This window comes from Mustela nigripes, chromosome 8 (genome assembly GCF_022355385.1).
Source record: "Mustela nigripes isolate SB6536 chromosome 8, MUSNIG.SB6536, whole genome shotgun sequence".
NCBI lineage: Eukaryota > Metazoa > Chordata > Mammalia > Carnivora > Mustelidae > Mustela > Mustela nigripes.
In genome coordinates, this window is record NC_081564.1 from 52,221,321 (window position 1) to 52,242,077 (window position 20,757).

A 20,757-nucleotide genomic window follows, 5' to 3' on the forward strand; every position below is an offset into this window, starting at 1 on the left:
CAGGACTCAGGCTGAGTGCTCTGGCTTCCCAGTCAGGTGGCTCTGGGTTTAAATCTACATTTCATCTAGTGACTGTAGGACCATGGCTAAGATCCCAAAGCCTTGGTTTCCTCTTCTAGAAAGGACAGTTTGTATGATTAAATATGAGATGCGCTGTCCCGGTGACCACACAGTGGGCGCCTCTGAGAGCTCACTGTTGTGGGCCTCGCGTGCCACAACACTCAAGACTCCCTACTTCCACCTGTCTCTCCATTCTCTGCCCCACTGCCCAGCTCAGTTACTGGGCTGGGTCAATTACTCAGTCAATATCCGAAAACCTTCCCAGACCAGCAGGTCTGCGTCCAGTCTCTTTCTTAGATCTGAATTCCCTGACACCTGAACTTTAAAAGAAAACAACAAAACAAAAAAAACTTCTCTTTAAAATGTTGGGAAGAGAGAAGATATAGCAATGAAAGAAGAAAAACAGTGCTACAATTCCATTTAGGGGGCCTGGGAGGAGGGCCCCCCAATCTTAACCCCACACAGGCACACTGTGTTAAATTCTTAATTTCAGCAGCATTTTAAGAACCATACATTCTGTGCAAGCCAGAGCAGGAAGACCAGGTTTTATGATGCTGTTTTAATTTTTCTAGAATCTGTTCCTGCTAGGCATTGACAGATATGCCCTTTTTTAAAATATAAAGCTAGAAGTCAAGAGCCAGGGTAGTTGTGAAGAATAAACAAACAAAGCTTTGCAACTCGAGGGGCTACCCCCTGAATTTTTCTGCCATGACACCCACGTCTGCCGTCAGTCTCATGCACTGTATGCAGAAAGTCTTTGTCTAGTCACAAACCATGTAAGTGACTTTTTTATTTTTTTTAAAGTCTGGGCAATGGCATGTTATGTTTTAGAAATTAACTCTGAAACTGGTTTCCTAGACGACGTCTATCTGGCAGCATCTATACTCAAAGTCTGAATTTTTGATAACTCAGCATGAAACTGATGACCAACACTAGTCCTAATAATGTCTGGGATCTCTATCTCGACACCACTGTCACTGCGGGCTGGAGAGCTCTGCTGTGGCGGCTGTCCAGCACCTCGCAGGAGGCCGGCAGCATCCGTAGTTTCTGCCCACAGATGATAGTAGCTCCTGCTCTCACTGTGACAACCACACATGTCTCTAGACCTTGCCAAATGTCCCGGGGATGGAGAAGTGGGTGCAAACTCTCAACTTTGTTGAGAAACTTGCTTGAGAACCACGGGTCTATGTGATAGAAAGAAAACAATCATCTGTTTTCTTAAAGAAGAAAGAGAGTTATTAAGAACTGTGATAAACTGCATGGCCCTGGATGACTCAGGAGGCTGAGCACCTGACTCTTGATTTCAGCTCAGATCCTGATCTCAGGATTGTGAGATCGAGACCTGCATCGGGCTCCCGGCATAGTGTCAGGTCTGCTTCGGATTCTCTCTCCCTCTACCCCTCCTGCTTGTGTTTTCCTCCCTCAAATAAAATAAATCTTTTTTAAAAATTGTGATAAATTCCATTAACAGATGTTTTGATCTTAAGTCCACCTATAATACACACATTCTCCTCCACAGAGGAATTTATTACAGTATTCAAAATATGTGACCAGAGGTGCCTGGGTGGCTCAGCTGGTTAAGCAATTGCCTTCGGCTCAGGTCATGTCAAGTCCTGCGCTGGGCTCCCTGCTCAGCGGAGAGCCTGCTTCTCCCTCTCCCTCTGTCTGCCCTCTGTTTACTTGTGCTCTCTCTCTCTCTATCAAGTAAGTAAAATCTTAAAAAAAAAAAAAAAAAAAGAAAGAAAGAAAGAAAGAAAGAAAAAAAAGTATATGTGACCAGACTATTTCATTCAATTCATCAATATTTCCTAGATTTTGACGCATGGAAGAGACAACTCTTTTTGAATGAAGGAAATAAGTAATTGTCAAATATAGGCAAAACTATCAAATCTTTAAGGCATCAGTCTTCCGAGGCTGAGATTTTTGTACATCCTTTTCTCCCTATCACCTGATCTCTTACTCCAAACATACTTTTCTGTGGAATTATCTGATCTACTTGGGATCAGAACTAAACTGGGGGCATTTGGGTGGCTCAGTTGGTTAAGCATCTATCTACCTTCAGCTAGGATCGTGATCTTGGGATCCTGGGGTCAAGGCCCACGTTGGGCTCCCTGCGAGGTGGGGAGTCTGCTTCTCCTTCTCTCTAGGCCCTGCCCCACCAAGCCAGTGTGCACTCTCTTTCTCTCTCAAATAAAATCTTAAAAGAAAGAAAGAAAGGAAGAAGGACGGACGGACAAAACTGAAAACTATAAGGACAAGAACATTCTTCCCAATCTGGAAACCCAGCACCTGAGATGATGGGACACTTCTATTAGAAGACCCCGAATCTTTACTTTCCTATTCTATTTAGTTTTAGGAGGTTTTGTTGTTGTTACCAACATGTATTTTAAAGGAAGACAGTGTTTTTAGCAAAAAAGGAAAACGACGAAAGTAAATTAAAACCCTTAAGAGAAAGTGTGCATGACCACTTTAAATTGCGAGGTTAAAAACAAAAAAAGTCTGTTTCCTTAGACATGGGACCAAAAAAACCTCTTAGAATTATGCTTTTCCTTTTATCTTGTTCCCTACATCTAGGTATCAACTTTTCGTTCATCAGCATTTCCCCCAGCCTAGCTGAGGGCTTCATTATCTTTCATCAGGTCTATTTCAACAACTTCCTTATCTGGTTTCTCTCACCTTCTTCTCATCCTTCTTTCTGGATCAGTGGGGAAGGTTACAGAGTGTGGGGGGAGGCAGCCTCATGTCATCATCATCTAGAAACAAAGATTATGTGAGTGCTCCCCAGGAACAGAGATGACAGTTCCCAATCCCCATCCTAGAACTCAAATCCCTTCACCGCTTGCTCTAACCTTATTTCCTAACGACTCCTTTCTCCTCTTCCCACAAAGCACTGATACTACCTTCACTCTTGCCTACAATCCAAATCTTTGTTCAAGCTGATACTGTCTACAATGCTCTTTCCTCCTTTGCTCACTTGCAGGCTCCCACCAGCCACTCCCAGACAGCAAGACCTCCCCTTATTCAATAGCTAATTGCCATTTGTTTGCACCCCTATTAGGGCAATTGCTTACTGGCTTCTTATAGCTCTTGAGGGGCTCAGATCTCTGTATCCCTACTCCAAGGGAATATGAGACCAGACTGGTTCTCCAAGCAGTTCTCAGGCATCTTCTGTCAACTTGCTGAAAAAGTCTGTCCTTTAAAGATGCATCAATTTCAGATAGGGCAGAAACATTTAGTTGAGCCCTTGAAACTGTCAGGTGTGTGATGTAACAGGACTGCCCTCCAGGAGCCTTTAGCAGAGAGAAGAAGGGCAAGATGGAAACACTGCTGGGCACAATCTGTTGGATTCCCAAGCGGAAGGAAGGGGAAGGCCCTTTTCTCTATACATGGTGTGGAAATTTCTGAAAAGCTTCTTGAGGAAGGTGGTGTTTGAAGTAGGATTTCGCAGCTGGGTGGTGACTCTGTTTGAGACCTTCAAGTACAAGAAGTAGCAAGGGGTAAGGCCAGGCAGGTGGGGTCTGAGGAACAACAAACAGTCCAGGGGAGTTGGCACCCAGTGGGGGGGTCTACTGGACAGCGGTGCCCTTAGTCCAATGGATGCCAGGCTCTGAAAGGCTCTGTGTTAGATAGGACTCCGCACTCATGTGGGGATGCCTTTGAAAAGTCCAAGCCAGTGGTTAAGTAACAGAACCATAATGGGGGAAAAATAACTTAACAATGGCGCTAAGGTTGACTAGAGGGGGAGAGGAGACCCTTGGGTCTTTGGAGTAGGTGAGACCCAGTGAGGGGAGTTGGGAAAGGGGAGCAATTTCGACAGGGCCTGTGGAGACAGCATCAGGAGGATGGGACACACAATTACTTTAGGGGGAAAGGGGTGGACAAGGTCTAAAATTCCCACCCAAGGTGACCAGCTTTATTGCTAGAAGTAAGAAAGCCAATACGAGGAAATGAAACGAAGAGCCGTAAGAAGAACATAATGCCGCTGAGTATTCAGCTCCCAGAATGCCATGCCAGGAGTCTATGTGCTCACAGCATTTCACTTACCTACAATGATTTCTAATGTCTAGAAAACAAAAGCTCTGTGTTTATTTTGCTTGTCTCATGCTCTCTCATTGGTCTGACTCACTCTTGGGGACAAACCCCGGGATGATCTGTAAACCCATCCTAACAAGTTGGAGGCCCCAGTAACGTATACTTCACTAAAAACACACAGGATGGGTCTGAATCATCTCTCCTCTTGCCCTAAATGTCAGAAAAGTCGGTCTGGTCGGGATGCACGTGGCTCGTTGTTTTCCTGTGTAGAATACACCTGACAACTTCCCAGATGGGGAAGCAGTTTAACAGAAGGCCAGCACACCACCTCACGGAGAGTGACTCATAAAGAGGTAAGGGATTCCAGTTCTAAGCAAGGGTGGTGTGACTTCAGGAAGTTTGACCAGCACTACAATCAGTTTGGGAACATACTATTAAGTCTGTTTTCTGCAAAGAAAGAAGGAAAAACAAACAAACAAACAAAAAAACCTCAAAGCAATTCCTCAAAGCCGAAAAGGAACCTTTTAAAAGGTCACCTTTAAAAAAAATATTTGCACTCATTTAGAGGTACAAATCCAACATGGAAATCAAATTATGAAGTGAGACAAGCCTATCCCCGCCCATGCTATAAACACTCCATTAACAGTGTGGTTTCAGGCAGCCTGTTCAAACTTTCCACCCGATGCTAATCGCATTATCTCATAGGTTAAATTATACTTGAACGGGAGGTCTCCCATTCAAGTACCAACTTTCCATTCAATACTAACATACCAGAAGAAAAGGTCTAGAAAAGAGCAGCCCAGGAGTTTTAAATCCCAAACACCATGCTGGTTTTGTGCCTCAGATTTTTGCTGTTGTTGTTTTCTTGGTATTTTTAATTCTAGATTTTTTTTTTTTTTGAGATTTTATTTATTTATTTGGCAGAGAGAGAAATCACAAGTAGGCAGAGAGGCAGGCAGAGAGAGGGGGAAAACAGGCTTCCCACTGAGCAGAGAGTCTGATGTGGGGCCTGATCCCAGGACCCTGAGATGACCTGAGCCGAAGGCAGAGGCTTAACCCACTGAGCCACCCACGTGCCCCAATCCTGGATTTTCTACATGTAGAGTCAGTGTATGATTTACAAGAGTAAACAGGCTGAAATGTGAAAAGAGCAATTGAGGCATTCTCACGGTTTCACTGAAGTCATTTCACCAGCGTTTCTAGATCAGGAGAGGCCACACGGATGACATCCAATAGCTCTGCATGGAACTGGCTCACATATTTCCCCTTTCCCTATCTCCTGTAAAGCTCCCATTTTAAGAACAAACTAATAAAAAAAAGTTTCCTTCCTTCCCCAAATCTTTACACATACCCCGTTAACCGTTTTACATAAATCACTACCACCAGCTTGGGCACCCCCTGAAAACTGGTCCCTGCTGAGAGCCATCAAGTCTCCTCGGGAAGCCACGAGCCGGATGGCACTACCAAGCTGCGAAGATGGAACTTCTTCCCAAGTTCACCTTTTACCAGGCCGGTCCACAAACACTCAACACCAGAACAAAACCACCCAGTGAAAGGTGAACTTTCACCCCTACAGAAATCACCCAAGACTACGAATAAGACTCAAGGATTGAGGCAGCATGTTTTGGTAAGAAAACCACTTAAGAGTTTTATATCACAACTAACTTTGCTACTGGTTGGTAAGTCACAGTCCTTTTTATTACAAAGTTTCAAACATAGAAAATTAGGGTCATAAACACCCCATTTACTCTTCATCAAAACTGAACGATTTTAACAGCTTATCTTATATTCACCTATTTTTATGTTTGTTTCAGGCAAAGTATTTTATAAATTATAACCACATTTCCCCCTAAGTAATGTAGTATGTACCTCTAAAAAAACAAAGACATCTTCCTCACAACTATAAAAGTAGTATCACCCCTAACTAAATCAAAATAATCCCTAATATCATCTTATCACAAGTATCATTCATACTCACATTTCTTGCAGTTATTGTTCTTAAGCACTGAGAAGTGAGACTAGAAAACTATACCAATGGTTGGTGACAGTCCATTTCCTTTCTGAGCCATCCTTTTGCTCAAAGGCAGCTGCTTACCTGATTTCTTTATCCTTGCTTTGAGTTCAAGTGTCCCAAAGATAACATCCACCTAAGCTCCGACTATAAATCTATGTTATTAACAGCGACAACAATGACTTCATGAAGCAAAGAAGTGGAGGGAAAGAGAAAAAATGCTTTTCAAGGAAAAAAAATGGACAAGGACAATATTCCAGACACTGGGCCATTATATTACTCAAATAGTCTCCCCTTCTTTTCCCTTCTGAATCATTCCTCCTAGCCTAGATTCTTCAGAATTCATTATTCTTTAAGTGAATAGCAGAAACTTTTGGCTCTTACGTCCTCTCTCTGGGTTTCTTTTTAATATATCTTAAGAAGTGTGGTTGCTCCTTGCTTGCTCTCACCTTCCACTCATTTTTACCCCCCTTAGTTATATAATTGCCTTGCTTTCCTTCACTGACAGCACCCCTCTGGAGACAGACAGTTTCCTTATCCACATTTACAACATGCTTTCCCCAGGCCTCAACCTCCCTGCTCTCACCAGGCTCCATTGCACTGCCCTCTCCAAGTCCAAGGGGCTCCTTGGGAAGCGCTTCTGCCTTTGTTTCTTCCTGGTAAATTATTCAGAGATGGGAATGTTACCTGTCTGCAGACGACTTATAAATCTGGGAAAGGTCAAGATAAATATGTATTTACTTCATTTTCCTCTAGAGTCAGAATACAAGTATTGAGCTGCGTGTGAAAGGGGAAGAAAGTGAAAGTCACCTTACTAATTCTAACAAAACTCTCTCCTGTACAATGGTTAGAACGCCCTAGGTGTGGACAGTTGCCTTCTAGCACTCTCCAGGCAACAGCAGTGAGGGAAGCAGACTCTGGAGCCACATATCCTGGGTTCGAATCACACTTCCTAGCTGTGTAATATTATAAGACACTTAACTAAATCTTTGAACTTCAATTTGTACTTGTGAAAAATGCAGGTAATAACAGAACCCATCTCCTGGCTTTGTTGTGAAACCTGCATGAATAAATAAAAAGTAAAACGTTGTGGGACGCCTGGGTGGCTCAGTTGGTTAAGCAGCTGCCTTCGGCTCAGGTCATGATCCCAGCGTCCTGGGATCGAGTCCCACATCGGGCTCCTTGCTCTGCAGGGAGCCTGCTTCTCCCTCTGACTCTGCCTTCCACTGTGTCTGCCTATGCTCGCTCTCGCTCGCTCTCTCTCTGACAAATAAATAAATAAAATCTTAAAAAAAAAAAAAAAAGTAAAACGTTGAGTTAACAAAGTGTTTAGGTAATAGCACTAAATAAATGTGAGTAGTTTATGCTAACTGTGACCTAAAGATTCAATTACGAAAAGTAGTTATTTCTTCAGTATCTAATATTTATCACTGGCAAAACTGGCTGAGATAATGTTCCTTGGCATACTCTGTTAGTCCATAGACCTTTCTTTCTTTTTTTTTTTTTTTTTAAAGATTTTATTTATTTATTTGTCAGAGAGAGAGAGCGAGCGAGAGCGAGCACAGGCAGACAGAGTGGAAGGCAGAGTCAGAGGGAGAAGCAGGCTCCCTGTGGAGCAAGGAGCCCGATGTGGGACTCGATCCCAGGACGCTGGGATCATGACCTGAGCCAAAGGCAGCTGCTTAACCAACTGAGCCACCCAGGCGTCCCGTCCATAGACCTTTCTGAAAGAAAGTTTGGTTGCTTTAATTTTAAAACCCAGGCTTTATCTCATGTAATACAAAAAGTACACGAAGTGTTGTTCAATGCTAGTAGTTACTTTTGTAAATAGATGATTCATGCTAATTAAACTCGCAACCCAGGAGAATAAAATTAGCTTGTTTCGACATTTCCTTTTGTTCAGTAATTACACTTCAAGGTTATGTAGATACCACATTACTATAATTTTGCCTGAGAGACAGACTGCACACCCACATCTTTAAAAACAGGCACTGCCGACAGAAATCCAGGTGCTTGCTGAGTAAGAGCCCTGCAGACTTCATAAGCAAACCTTCCACTAACCTTGTGCTCCACTGTTACTTATTTCTGTACATATTGTAGCTAGTAAGGAAGGCCTGAGATCATTTTTGCTTGTTAGAGATTCACCGGATTTGCAGGAGGATGAGAATTTAAAAATAGAAGCCAAACGTGGCTGCCGTTTCTCTCTGATGCGTGTGTTCCAATAGCAATCTGTTCGCCCATGATGACAGCAAGCGTTCCATCAGATGACTTAGATTTTCATAGACCCAGTCAGAATTCCACTACTGCTCAAATGGCATGGGTGGGGGGGAGAGGGGGGACACCTGAGACATACAGATACATCACATTCTGATCCATTTGGTTTCTCCAAGCGTTGTCTTTATAGACAGCTATCTGGAGATGGCTTCCATGAGAGGTGATAACAAGGCGGTAACACTGAAGAGTGCTCGTTATGTGCCTGGCATGGCACTGAGTCACTGACATAAGTTAGGTCACAAAGAACCTTCATGACATTGCCTAAGTAAATCTCCTTTCCACAGATTGGGAATGCAGAGCTGAGGAAGGGAAATGAGATTTCAGAGGCAATGGCATGCATACCCAGGTTTTGGGGAAGCCTGAGTTTATATTAGTTTTAAAGGGGGGGGGTGTCATATTGTGAGTACAAAATTTGGTTTAATGCCCTAGAGGGGGTCGGCATACGTAAGGAATCCCGAGGTAGGAGCTTTCATGGTAACCAACTTGTGTCTGCCTGACGGACCCCGCTGAGCTACAGAGACAAAGGAATCTGAGGAACAGAAATGTGAATTGTAAAGCGAAAATCACTCATCTTTAGAAAAGCTTGGCTATAACAACGTGGCACATGGCTGAAACAATTTCTTTTTAAATAGATCTGGTTTTTGGTTTAGTATGTCAGGAGAGACCGGGCAGGGGGGAAGCAAGCATACAGGATGAATGAGCAATCTTTGAGGGAGAGCCAAGCAGTCATTTACGTGGTCTGAGTCTGCAGAATGCAGAAAAATTCTGAGTTGTGCACTGCACGTTCCTTAGGAAATCTCTGCCCTTTTGGGTGCACTGAGAAGTCAGAAAGTTTAGACACGATTTATTGGCGATGGCTTGTGAATAAAACGTGTGAAAGCAGCAATTGCTTTTCTAAACACGATGCCAATTTTTCTCTACTGTTCGCGAAATATGCGATGCGGACTGAACACACTCCCTCTCTTGGAATCAATTGTTTGTTATACCAAGAAAACTCTTACTTATCCAGAATGAGAAAATTGTTTTCCCAGAAGGAAAGAAAGTCTTTCTTTCTTTTTTTTTTTCCAAAACACATCTCCTAATTTTAGAATTCAGTTTAAGGTGACTCTTAGTCCCATCGTATCAGAGCATGGCTCTGAGAAGAAGTTCAATTCATATTTTATCTTTTCTCAAAGTTTTATGAAACTTTTTTTTCACATGAGGAATTTCATGAAAATTTCTGATGAAGAATATGGGAAAGGCACTCTGAACTGTGATTTTCCTAAAAATGCTGAGCTGTCTCATATTCTGAAATACACATGAATAGAGCTGCATACAGCTGCCCAGGCTGTGCACTACACAAATCCAAGGGCAACCATTTACACAAAGTGACGAGCGCTGCCTGGAGCAGGATAGTGCAGGGCCCCACGGGGAAGAATGGTTGCTGCTTCTACCAGAAGGACCTGCTTAGAAAAATGAAGGGGGCATGCCAAGAGATATATGGGCCAGCTGGATGCAAATGGCTAAATCTGGGACAATCTGAACATCAAAATAAATAAGGACAGGAATAGATTATAACCCAATGATTGAAGTAACAATCCATAATTCTGTAATAGGTGAGTAAGCAAATAAATAAATGGGAGAGAAGAAAAGCTCTCCTTGCAGGACAAAGACAACAAGCAAAGGAAAGAATCAACAGTGGGGTCTGGTTAGAAATGGGCCATTCTGCCCCATCTTCATGGTAAAAACCGAATCAGACAGAAATCAATAGCGGCACAAGGACAGGGTTGGGGAGGTTTAGAGAAGGACCACTTTTCCTTTCAAATATCCTAGTAATCACTAAGTCATCCTCACGAATGGGATTAGTGCCCTCATCGAAGAGACAGGAGAGAGATGGTGGAGTCTCTCCACCAACTGAGCACACAGCGAGAAGACCACCACCTACCTGCAAACCAGACACCAGACCCCGGATGGTGCCTGTCTCCAGAACGGTGAGAGATGAACTGTTTATAATCTCCCCCATCTACATTACTTGTTATAACAGCCCGAACTAAGGCAGTCCTATTTCAAGGGTTTTTTTTCCCCTTTAAGATACTTTCTTTCACGTGAGGTAGTATGATCTTAGAGTCTGTTTCCTTTTAGCTTTGGCAACCTCAAATTTTCAACTAAAAAAGGTATCATTTCCTTTTCTTCTTAATTTTAATTCCAGTATAGTTAACATACAGCGTTATATCAGTTTCAGGTATACAATCTAATGATTCAACACTTCCATATATCACCCAGTGCTCATCATGGCAAATGCCCTCCTTAATCCCCATCACCTGTTTAACCCATCACCCTACTCACTCCACCTATCCCCCCTACCCATCCTACCCCATTTCTGAGTTAAGTGAACCACCATCTTCCTTACAGATAAAGACTAAGCTGTTGAACATATCATATCTTTCTTCCTAGTGGAAGCTGAATGGCTGTTAATTTAAAAAAAAAAAAATGTTCAAGACAATAAAACACAAATTCTTGGGGAAATCTTTTCTTCTGACACCGTGAATGTCCAATCCAGAACAGCAGGTCCCAACCTCAGCTGCATAATTTAACTACATAATTTAAAATCCTGATGCCCAGCCCACACTCAGGACTAATTACAGCAGAACCTCTGGAGATAGAGTCTGGGCACTGGTCATTTTTAAAGCTCTCTAGGACACTTCAATGTGTAGCCAGGTTGAGAGCCCTTAAGCATCTATAGCAATAAAGAATTATATCTTTTGTGGACAGATCCAAAGGATTCACAAAGGTTTTTTTAGAATGAGTTTCACTGCCTTTTTTTTTTTTTTAAAGATTTTATTTATTTATCGGGGGGTGGGGGAGAGCAAGCACAGGCAGACAGAATGGCAGGCAGAAGCAGAGGGAGAAGCAGGCTCCCTGCCAAGCAAGGAGCCCGATGTGGGACTCGATTCCAGGACGCTGGGATCATGACCTGAGCGGAAGGCAGCTGCTTAACCAACTGAGCCTCCCAGGCGTCCGTCCCTCACTGCCTTAACTATAGAGAACAAGCAGATAGCCAGAGGGGAGACGGGTGGGGGATGGGAGGCGGGCGGCGGAGGGGGAAACAGGTGAAGGGGATGAAGCGTACACTTACCATGATGAGCAGTAAGTACTATATATGGAATTGTAGAATCACTATATTGTATACCTGGAACTCACATAACACTGTATGTTAGCCATGCTGGAATTAAAATTTTTGTAAGTTAAAAAAGAATCAGGCTCACTTGTTGAGGAATGTACAGTCCAACTAGCAAGTGAAGTTATATGTGTATCCAGGAAAAGGTAACTGAATGAAGACTGGGGTCTGTGTCAAATGAACCTGAGACACCATACATACACGTGGAGACCCCACCCGCAGAGTGGGAACGCCCGCACCCGCCTGATACAAGGACAGGCCCTGATGATGATAAGAACAAGGCTGAGGAAGGCCACTCCGGCCAGGGAATCGCATGCATGGAAAAGTAGCCGGTATGTCCAGCTAACAGTGAGGCAATCAGGCTCACTAGAGGGGGGTTTGCTCTCCAGGGCAGAAAAGGGGAGTGTGGAGAAGCGGATTAGAACCAGCCCCAGGGGGCTTTGAGAAATAAGCCAACAAGTCCGGTGGCAGTTTGGAGTCTCTATGGAGATTTAAGCTAAGGACCAAAGGAAAGCATTCCTTTGGGAAGACCGCATTGATAAGCTATTCACAGTGAGATCAAGGAAAACTGAAAGAAAACTCAATCTATGACGAGAAGAGCAAGGGTATATCAGGTAAAGCTGCGTATGTGAGATCAAGCACAGACTTACACCTTCCTTTACAGTTTTCCATAAAAGACAAGCACCAGGAGTTTGGGCTTCCTAAAAATAGCACAGATCTCACCTGTCATGGAACCTCCTGGCAGGAGAGACTGGGCAGGCCAGAAGGTTTTCTTGTTCTCTGGTCCCTCTGCCCTGGCTCCCAATCCAACGGTGTAATACTTTCTGCTGCCATACGTTCCTCCTTTTTCCATGAACGCAACTCCTATGGTCAGCAAACATAACTCTAGGGGGCAAACTTTCAGGCTAGAGAAATTCTTTCTTATAATTTTTTTTTTTAAGAAGAGTTTTGAGAAGCTGGGCGATCCTGAGGTCATACTGGCAATTTCAATCTCCTAGGGGTCGAAGTGGGGGCCAAACTATTCATTTATACAATACATATGAAACACTTACATTTGTGCCATTCTAGCCAGTGGAACCACAGTGAGGTCCCTTTTCCTGAAAGGCAGGCACCTCTCTGGGCATTATAAAGGTTTCACTCAAAAACATAATGGCAGTCTAGGGCTGCGTAATTTCTAAGTAATCGATCAAAGAGTTCTACAGAATCTGAAAAACTGAATAAGTACAGAGAAAAAAAAATCAAGATTCTTTACATAATGATCTATAAGCCACAGAGATAAATACAGGATCACATGTTTGTTTGTTTGTTTTTTACAATGCATTTGTAAGCCAGCACTACTGAACCTGTATGTAAGCCACTAGATGTATCCCGAACTCCTAGACAGGGCTGACACATACAACACAGTAAAGCTGGTTCAATGGCATCGTTGAACTGAATGGTGTTCAAAGTGAGGTGAAATGGCAGCTCTCACCCTGATTTATTCACTAAAGCAGAGAAGGCATCTTCACTACCTATATCCCACATGCCTTGTTGCAAAGAGGGCCATGCCCAGGTATCCGAGCTTCCACCCCAGTATTCCTAAAGCCAGCCCACAATGCCCATTTGCCAAGTGGTGTCTTGTGAAGCCATGCCTCAAAGCAACACCCAAGTGGTGCCCAGGGTTACTCAGACACGGCAGCTCACATACGGATGCCATCCCAGGACGACAGAGACGTTCTCTGTGTTTGTAAAGGATTCATTTTATAAATGTCTAGTAAGAATCCACATATAACTACATGCAATTAATCAGAAACTGCCTATGACAAAATGAAAGTGAACTTTCACTGACAGATAAAATAACCACAGAAACGCATTTGATTCTTCTTTTTCTAAGTCATCATACTCTAGTTCATAGACAAATCCTATTTTCTCATTCAGGAGGGGGAAATTTGCATATTCAAATCCCTTCCTCTGCCTTTCTCACCCCTTGAAGGGAGCTGTACCTGCATAATGCACTGGGATCTCTATCTTTGGCCCAATGACGTAGTGTCCCTCCTCCAGGCTGTGGGCAGTGATGGTGGTCCACTGACGGCACGAATGAATCAGAAGGTATTCGTTTTCCCGCAGCCCTTCAATGCATTCTCCTGAAAGACATAATTTTGTATAAGAAACTTAGAATTAGCATCTGCTTGCTTCATACTCTGCAGTAAAATTTCCTTAGTTAAAACTTCACTAATGCAGAAATCGATAGTTCATCCCAACATGACATAAGCTTCCCTCCAAATGAGCACAAAAAAGGCATTCTACAACAAGCGGACAATGGCACACAGGATTCCCTAAAAATGTTTCCACTTACCTGCGAAGATATTCTGAAAACCTCATTTTATCTAAATGACTGAACTCAAGGCTAATAAAACATTTATTGACAACAATATGTTGGGTACCACCCAGGTGCTTTGCATGCATTATTACATGGATGCAATAATATTATGAGGTAGGTATTGTTCCTTCTTTACAGGTGGGAAGAATCAAGGTTCAGAATGTTAAGTGATAGGTCTGAGCTCACAGATTTAATCAGAAGGAAAGTGAAGATTCAGGCCCAACTCAGACTGACTCCAAGGCTCATGCTCTTAATCACTAAAATACGACTACCAAAAATATATAATAAACTTCTCTGTTGAAACAGTACTTGAAATTAAATGCTAGTATCTCCTTTGAAATTGTGTATGTTTTGCCAGTTCTTTCTGGCCCCCTACCAAATTTCCCAATTAAAAATAATGACACTTTACAGCATGCAAATGAAATTATTTTTTTTCATTTTGATATTTTCTGAGGTACATTTTTAACATCTGAATCAATGGCAAATAAATTATTTCAAGAGAGATATTCATCCCCTGAAACTTAAAAAGACTTTTTTTTTTTTTTTTAAGATGCTGAAACGATCTATCTCATTAATCCTGGTTTAGTCATTTCCAATGCTCAGATAATATCTGAAAAGGCTCATTTCTTTATACAGAAAACAGTTAGCCTTTCTTATTTCTGAAGGTTATTATATCACAATAACCAAGAGTCAGGGATTTCACTGGGTGTTTTGAATGGAATTCAAAGTTCACTAACAAGTTTCAGTACTTTTGCAACACAAAAGAAGTCGAGGAAGCTGTAACTGGTTATCACAATCATAAGCCATCAAATCTGTTTCTAATGCAGTCAGGCCATAATCTTTCAAATAGTCTTAATGAAAGAATACTTCACCTCGGTCGCTGGAGACACAGATGGGGAGGAGGGTTGAGAAGGATGGAGAAAAAGCTGCAGATCTGGAAGAGGTCCCCTAGCAGGAATGAGAGAGGTCCTACTCCCAGCGAAACTTCCGAAACCAGACTCCCCTGCTCTTCACACTTTGGGAGACAAGGTTCACAATGTCCTCCCGAGGAGGCTGCTGGTACTTAACGAGTGCTCTGCAGACCCCTCAAGCATGCTGGAGCAGAAATAAAGATCTGGAAGCACTACTCCAAAGGAGGAGTCCTCTGGTTTTCCCTGAGGCTTCCCACCGGGAGGCAGGAGGGGTTACAAGCACCGCCCAGGAAGTCCAACAGATCTGGTCTAGTCAAAGCTCTGTGCCCCACCACTATGCGGTCTTGGACAGAAACCGTTTCCCCTCCGTGAGATGGAGCAACAACAGCACCCTGCTTCACAGAGGGGCCATGAAGATGCACTGTGCCAGCGATGGGAAATGTGGCTCACCAAATCTGTCACATGATGTTAGGAGGGATGAGGAAACGTCAACTATTAATTTTATTTACTGTGCGCTTTTTCACCCTAGAATTCCATCCTTATATAAACTTCGTAATTTAAGTCCTATTATCTTCCTACAGGTGAGGAAATGCCCTAACTTCAGGGCAGGTAGGAAACATGCCTGAGGCCGCATAGCAGAAACGGACTGTGGGGTCCCTCTGTGTCTTCCCCTGTTCTTTCAACACCACACTGACTTTTGCCTTAAAAACTGCCAACCAGGGTGCCTGGGTGACTCAGTGGGTTAAGCCACTGCCTTCGGCTCGGGTCATGATCTCAGGGTCCTGGGATCGAGTCCCGCATCGGGCTCTCTGCTCAGCGGGGAGCCTGCTTCCTCCTCTCTCTGCCTGCCTCTCTGCCTACTTGTGATCTCTGTCTGTCAAATAAATAAATAAAATCTTTAAAAAAAAAAACAAAACAAAAAAAACCCTGCCAACCATCATCTAAAAAACTCACCCTGAGCTCCAACTCTCACTCAAGGAAGGAGAGAGACAGTAACAGCAACAAAAATGAGTAATGAAATTATGAATGCATTAGAAAGTGAAAGGAGCTATATGGGAAAAAAGAAAAAGTAAAGGTTAAGAGGATCAGGAGGACTGTATATAAGAGGAGTAGTTTGCAAGGTTGGCATTTTAAGGTATCTTTAATTCATTTATCCAACAAACACATATCTCCTTATTTGCTTAGCTTTTTCTGAAAACAGCCTTATTGAGGAATACGTGATCTACATATTTAATGTGTCCATGTCGAAGACTGGCAGTCATTTATGGAGGATCTTTCATGCAACAATCAATGGAGGAGTGGGCGAAAATGAAAAGAGAGCTTGGTCCCTGCATTCAGGAAGCTGACATCCTCTGGGGGAGATGTGCTCACATGTGCTTTGAAGTAAGGTAGGACATGACTGGTGCTAGGCAAGAGGAGTAAAGAATCTGGAGTGGAGACGTTGACTTTGGCAGAGAAGATCAAGAAAATGTCCAGAGGAATAGATAGCTTTGGGGCTGGTCCTAATTCTCTGGCAATGGGAGGAGCCAGAAAAGGGTTTGGGGATGAGAGACTGGCCAAAGCTCTGCTTTAGGAGAATTAATCTGGCAGGACTATAAATGCTGGATCGGAGCAAGGAGAAACCAGAGCCATGGCAGGTAGGTAAGGAAACTCAGAGGGAAAACACAACCACCATTCAGGGAAAAAGAAAACTGTCATTTTCTGCAACTAAACTGCTCTATCATAAAACTGTTTTAATTTTATTCCACAGTGGGCTCTAAAGAGGCAGCCAAGAAACAATTGCAGTCAAGTTAATCAAAATGAAAATTTAATGTTAAGTCCTACGGCTAGCTGATGTAGTAAACACTCTTGTCAAGAGAATTCAGGATGATTTTCAAAGCTATAAAGTAGTAAGAAGCCAGTGCCTGTTTTTGAGCTTATGCCTTTTTTTTTTTTTTTTTTTTTTTGTTAAACAACTGAACCATGTACCTGCTTTAGGCAAAAGAAGTTTCACAAAAATTGTCTGGAAATAAAATTTAATATAATCACTTAAAATGTCCTAAGGTAGGCCACTAATAGAGACACGACATTAAATGAATCCCTAAAGTAAACATTTTTTGTGTGATAATAATTATCCTGTTGCTTAACTACTACATGTAACATGCTAAAACTTATATATTTAGCTCAAAGATGTAGTACAAGAAGTTTAAAAGAAATGGGTGTTAAATTCCAAAATGTGTTAATATCCCTCTGAAATTTCCCCAGATCCAGAATGCTTCTGGGATATATTTCTCTTCCCTGGTTTGGCCCTGATCCCCTCAACATTAAGTCTTACACACTTGTCAAAATCACTTTTAATCCTGGGGAAACTAGAACCCATGAATCCTTCAAAGGAAGTCTGCTTTAAACAAAATCAAATTCAAAATTTAAAATGAAAATTTCTAAGCCGGACATGCACAGATCCAGCCGGATTGGCTGCGGGGCCACTGTCATCTCCTAATGCTCCTTTCTGGTCTCTCCTTGTTACCTTCACGGTTTTCCCCTTTTACACAGGAGCTGTAACAACTGTAGGAGTTAATCAAGGTTCTTCTCTCAATCTGTTCACTATTTCTCTCTCCTTTATCATTTCACACACCCCTCAGGGCTCTTAGTTATGGACAACTCGCATATCCATGCTCTCAGCTACCAATCTGTATTCTGAGCTCTTCATCCAGACTTTATCTTCTAACCTTATCTACCTGGATGTCCCCCTACCATTCATTCAGGCATCCTACATTCATCCAACATTCATAAACAGAGGACCAGCTATGTTCTAGAACCTGGCAATATAGTACTGAACCAAGTCCCTGCTCTCACGGAGCTGATCTCTTGGCCGGGTTTTCAACCCTCCGTTCTTCACTCTGTCAACTCATTTAAATATTGCTGCAGATAAAACTTCCAAGAATACAACAAGGTTCGTCTTATTCTTCTACTCACATCTGTCTTCAGGGGTTCTCATTCATACAGAACGAGGCTTTAAGTCTTTTTGGCTCAATACTCAAGGCCCTCATGATCTATCCACAGAATATAAGACCTATATCCCCACACAACACACGAGGGCTCAAAGGACCTGCTTTCTGTGCCACACACAGGGTTCAGTGTCCCTCCGCCGGCCCCTCACTTCCATTCCTTTGCCTGAGCCTTAGCTCCCAACCCTTACTTACTCACTACTCATCATACTCATTCTTGAAAATGCCGCTTTCACAAATATCTTCCTGATACAAATCCTAATATTTTTCATTCGGACTACAGTAATTTTGTAGTTTTGTTAATAACCTATGCTGAATATATAAATTTCTGTAAGAGCTCAGAGCAGGAGGAACTTAGACTGCTGTTTTAATGTTTGTGTATATTTCAATGACAATAAAAGTAATTTAACGATGTGGGAATTACAGATATTTTTTACCTTCTGGAACTGGTCTACACATTTGTCAATTTTGAGAATCATGGTCATAAGAGTTAAGGAAGAAAGATAATTCAGGATTAAAAATGCTGTTAGGTAAGATCCTCTCCAAACTGGGGCACCTGAGTATCTCAGTGAGTTAAGCATCTGCCATCTGCCTTGGGTTCAGGTCATGATCCTGGAGTCCTGGGATGGAATCCCACATCGGGCTCTCTGCTGAGTGAGGAGCCTGCTTCTCCCTCTGCCTCTCCCACCACCATGCTCACTCTCTCAAGAGTGCTCTCTCTCTTTCTCTCTCAAATAAATAAACTCTTGGGGGGGGGGGGGGAAGGATCCTCTCTAAACTACCCTGTCTTACTAGCATCCACAGCCACACAAGGGAGCTGCCTGGCCTCACTGCCTCACGGTTTTGTTTTGCCTTTTTAATATTCAAATATAATAACGTTTGCATTTATTTAGATGATTTTCCCCCCACTGAATCTTATATTTTCATGCTGCTTGTAACTATTTTAGCCTGAAACTGTAATTAAATTTACTACATTTGAATATACTGAAATAGTGCATAACAATACTGCCTTTTCTATAGGTTACTTAGGATGTGTCTCAATCAGTTCAAATAGTTGTATGTCTGTGACAGTAGAATCCAAATCTCTATTAAATGCTTTTTTGTTTTTAAATATGAAGTATGATGTACTTGGATGACAATTTATAAGGCTTTGATATTAGAACTCCTAGCTTACCGCTGATGAGTTTTCTATTAAGATTGGGCTGAATGGGGTGCCCGAGTGACTCAGTGGGTTAAAGCCTCTGCCTCATGCTCAGGTCATGATCTCAGGATCCTGGGATCAAGCCCCGCATGGGGCTTTCTGCTCATCAGGGAGCCTGCTTCCTCCTCTCTCTCTCTGCCTGCCTCTCTACCTACTTGTAATCTCTGTCTGTCAAAATAAATAAATAAAATCTTAAAAAAAAAAAAAAAGATTGGGCTGAATCCCAGGTAACACAGACACATGCCCACATTGGTTTGCTTTTTTTCTTTTTTTTTTCTTTTGGCTATCCTCATGTGATAAAGAACAAATGCATGATTTTTACACAATTCTCTAAGCTGTGTTGTGATTTTGGCAATTACTAAATTAAAGTGTTTTTGATTTTCTACTTTTGTGTCTTTCTGTTCTTCCCATAGGCACTTCACACCAGAGTAACAGGTTCGGTCAACAATTTGGGCTGTATCTCTACAGAGGGCATGCACTCTTAATCCTTTCAATTTCCAGAATATCTGGTTTATCAATTTGCATAGCAAATATATAAACTCACATTCCTGCTTATCTTTCTTTTTAAAGTATGTCTTTATCCCCATTTAGTTTGGTTTCTTCTCAGCCCATTAGGAGAACCATGTCTGTGGTGGATCCTCACGGATTTGTTGACTGATTAATGAGGCCCCATTGAAATAATCTGATTTGTTAATACATGTGTAATAAGAATCAGATTTACTAACCCTGGCATTGTTTTTATCTGTTATGGATATAAACTGCTCCTTACGCTGTAACTAAATCTATCAACAATGAATAAATGAATAGGTTTTATGGTCTCTGTTACTACTTATTATAAATCTAATTTAAGAGTTGTGCATTGTTTTATTCTAGGAATGTTAAAAGGAGAGCTGGTCAAGTGACAACATTGTATTTTACCTCCTCCCTGTTAATAGAGTTGCTTAATTTTAATTATGTGTTTACTTGATCTTACAATCCTTTTTGTGTAGACAGGAACCCTACTGAGTCAGTTACATACTCAAACCACTGCGTTCTTTTACAACTTGAACTTTTTTTTACAGTTTTATTGAAAAATAATTGACACATATCACTGTGTAAGTTCAAGGTGTCCAGCATGATGATTTGATTTACATGTAGTGTGAAATGACTATACACTATGCTTAGTTAACCTCCACCAGATAAAATAAAAAGAAAAAAGATTTCTTCTTGTGATGAGAACTCTTAGGATCTACCGTCTCAACAACTTCCTTGTGCCTCACATAGCAAGTGTTACCCATAGTTAGTCATCATGTCATACACTACATCCCTAGTACTTACTTATCTGTAAGTTTATACCTTTTGACCACCTTCTTCCAATCCTCCCCCCACAGGTTCCCTCCATTTAAAAAAAAAAATACCTTCAGTGAGCAGAAGTGCCATTTCCCACTTCCTGTCCTTAACCATGAAAAATGCCCACAAACCATCCTCTCTGCTCTTTTCTCAGGAAAGGGCTGAATATTGATTCCTAGGAAGACCTTGGAACAAGCTGAAGAGAGCACAGCTGCCAGCAGTCTGGGTCCCTTAATCAATACACAGCGGCACCAACGGCCCCCCAGCGCCCTCCTGACCCACTGAGCTGGGATGGAGAGCTACACTTTGATGTGATACTACGTCACAGATGTGTTGTAGTTTTCCTTCTTTGTTTCGATAGTTAGACTCTGTTAACTAAGACATCTTATATGCACGATCTCCAAAAACAGCAAAGCCTCCTGACTCTAGTGATCAT

General features: G+C 42.2%; 1 protein-coding gene across 2 annotated transcripts in view; it reads right to left on the bottom strand.

The window, feature by feature from the left end:
• GAREM1 (GRB2 associated regulator of MAPK1 subtype 1) overlaps positions 1-20,757 on the bottom strand; it is a 206,213-nt gene that overhangs the window by 114,203 nt on the left and 71,253 nt on the right. For both annotated transcript variants that reach the window (XM_059409418.1, XM_059409417.1), the window contains exon 2: positions 13,517-13,657. In XM_059409418.1, coding sequence (XP_059265401.1) covers positions 13,517-13,657 — 141 coding nt within the window. The remainder of the gene's footprint in view (positions 1-13,516; positions 13,658-20,757) is intronic.